Here is a 2661-nt window from a genome sequence, read left to right as displayed (position 1 = left end):
ACCGGAGAGGGCCGAAGTCCACCGCGCCTCCATGGCCTTAAGGTTGGCGGCGGTGCCGGCGGAAGGCGAGAAGACCCTCATCTTGGGAGGATCTTCTCATGAGGAGAGCTAGATGCAATCTAGCAGGAGGATTGAGTTTTGTAGTTAACCTTGTCTATATTTTGATAATGAGAAAATCACCATAGAACAAAGAACAATTGTTCTACGATCAGTGTTTAAAAAATAAAATAGGAAGGCCGCTTGGAATCTCATAACATTGATGCACTTATAATATTATAGACAAGTAAAGTGGAAAGGCAAATCACATCACTCTCCGAGATGGACAGAGATGTAGCAGTACTAATGACAAATAAGTGTAGCATATCGATCAATCACACATCGTAAAACAAAAATTCGAGCCACTAGCCCTTCTGGCGGCTAATGCTGGTGGGTCGTGTGCTTGGAAAGCAGAAATTTCACGGACAACAGCACGAGATTCCTAGCAGAAAACCTCCATTCCGACGGGGCCGTAGTGCGTGCGTCGTGGACGACGACGACCTACGTCTTCTCATGTCAAGGGCACAGATTATTGGAGTTCCCAGTCCATCAAACTGCACTGGCTGACCCAGCTCCACGTCCGTTGGAGGCCGACCTCATCCCATCATCATCTCCGGCGGCGGCAGCAGCTCCTTGCAGGACGCTCGCGCCGTCTGGTCCCTTGGAGGCCACCGGCAGCGCCGCCTTGGCGTCCGCCTCCTGCTCCTGCGTCTCCTTGTGCTTGCCCCAGAGCACGGCGTAGAGCCCGACCACGATCACCACGGCGCCCAGCACGGCCCCGAGGTATATCTTCTCGGACAGGATGAAGGACCCCATGACGGCCACGATGATCATCATCAGCGGGCTGAACGCCGACGCGAACACCGGCCCCGTCTTCTGGATCACCAGCCCCTGCACGTAGTACGCGATGCTCGACGTCACGATGCCCTGCAAAATACCAGCAAAACCGGTCAAGAACTGGTAATGGAAGAGATCATGGCCACGAAGTGGACAATGGTAAGTGGTCGTACTGCGTAGGCGGCGGCGAGGAGGTTCATGTCGAAGCCGATGGTCCAGACGGAGACGCGGCGCTCCATGATGAAGGTTACGGCGATGGCCTGGATGGTGCCGATGAAGCAGATGAGGGTGGTGAGGGAGAGCTGGGCAGTGTACTTCTTGATGGTGTGGGTCTGCAGGATGAAGAGCGAGGCCCAGGCGAGGGTGGCGATGATGATGAAGAGGGAGCCCAGGAACCACTCCCTCGCGGTGGGGTCGACGCCGGCGGCACCCGGGGCCTCGCCGCCGCTGGGCTGCGCGTGGCCGTTGGTCCATGGCAGGTGCATGAGGGGCCCCTTGTAAAGCGTCATGAGCATAGCGCCGGCCACCGTCACCACCGTTCCGAAGATCTTGGCCTGGCACCGCACCTTCTTCAACTCTATCTTCTCCATCCTATGTACCGAACATCATGCAAAATGTTAGCAATGGTTTCTCGTTCCATGTGCGCATGTATGCATATGATGCACGACATACAAAGTAAGCTGGTAGTGAAATTGTACCTGAAGATCACCGCCATGACGAAGGTCATCGCCGGCAGGATGTTGCTCATCGCGCAGGCGAACGTCGGGCCGGTGTACTTCAGCCCCACGTAGTAGAAATTCTGATCGATCACCGGTCTGCAGTAAAGAAATCAAGAACAGGGGTAAGATGGGCGTGTCATTTCAGACATGCATCTCAGATGATTTTTGCAGGTAGCTAGCTAGCATGCACTAACCCGAGCAGCGCAAGGACGAAGATTTGGAAGAAGATGGACCACGTCATCTTCGGCCTCACTTTCCTGCCATTTCATGTCAAGTTTCACAAGCTAGTTAGATAAAAAAATACCACCAATACATGCGTACACTAGTAATTGAGTAGCTAGCTAGCTATACCTCTCGATGAAGAGAGCGAAGGGTGCAATGGCGAGTGTGGCGAAGGCGTGTCGGTACACGACGAGCACGTAGTGGCTCATCCCGCCGTTGAGAGAGACCTTGGTAAGGACGTTCATGCCGGCGTAGCCAAACTGTAGGGAGATCATGGCGATGTATGGCTTGGCCTTGTCCATGAAACCACCACAGAAAGCCATGGCGATCGACCAAACTGTTCCTTGTTTCAACTTTCCCTAGCTAGATATATAGCAGCTTCTTGTTTTGTGAAAGGTGGCAATGGCAGGGTGTGTTCAGAACTCAAAGATCGAGTGAAGCAAGGGAGTGTGAGCTGAAATGGAAGAGGCTTGGCCACTATATATAGGGGTTAGGGGTGGGGAGGGGGGATAACTTGCACCATTATTTGGGTGACAGTACGTCTGAGTAACGTGGGTCCAAGGTGACGAGATGGCATCGTATATTCCAGAAGTGTAGCATGCAAGAGCACAGCGGATCCGATTCGAAATAAAACGCAAGCACAGCTGATCCGTTTAATTAGTGGCTGCCGAGTGGAATTCCTCCGGCCAATTTTTTAGGTTAAAAGAGGGAGCAGAAGAATCTTTTCTTGCTAATGGGCGCAACGTACGTGGAGCAGTGAAAACGTTTGTATAAGATTCTGAATGTGACGGCCTACTGCGTGCCTGAGCTTAGCTGAACTAACAGCGCATCCTCTCTCGTTTTTTTT

At 52.8% G+C, this 2661-nt stretch overlaps 1 protein-coding gene across 1 annotated transcript; it reads right to left on the bottom strand.

The window, feature by feature from the left end:
- Nucleotides 1–223: 223 nt before the first annotated feature.
- On the bottom strand, nt 224–2256 carry LOC123171525 (WAT1-related protein At5g07050). Its single transcript, XM_044588985.1, has 5 exons — nt 1944–2256; nt 1787–1849; nt 1572–1688; nt 1047–1464; nt 224–963 (listed from the first exon to the last, which is right to left on the bottom strand). Exons 1-5 carry the CDS (start codon nt 2135–2137, stop codon nt 586–588), a joined length of 1170 nt encoding a protein of 389 aa, XP_044444920.1. The 5' UTR covers nt 2138–2256; the 3' UTR covers nt 224–585.
- Between the last annotated feature and the right edge of the window lie 405 nt (nt 2257–2661).

Source organism: Triticum aestivum, chromosome 1D (assembly GCF_018294505.1).
Source record: "Triticum aestivum cultivar Chinese Spring chromosome 1D, IWGSC CS RefSeq v2.1, whole genome shotgun sequence".
Lineage (NCBI taxonomy): Eukaryota > Viridiplantae > Streptophyta > Magnoliopsida > Poales > Poaceae > Triticum > Triticum aestivum.
This window is presented reverse-complemented; position numbering and strand designations above follow the sequence as displayed.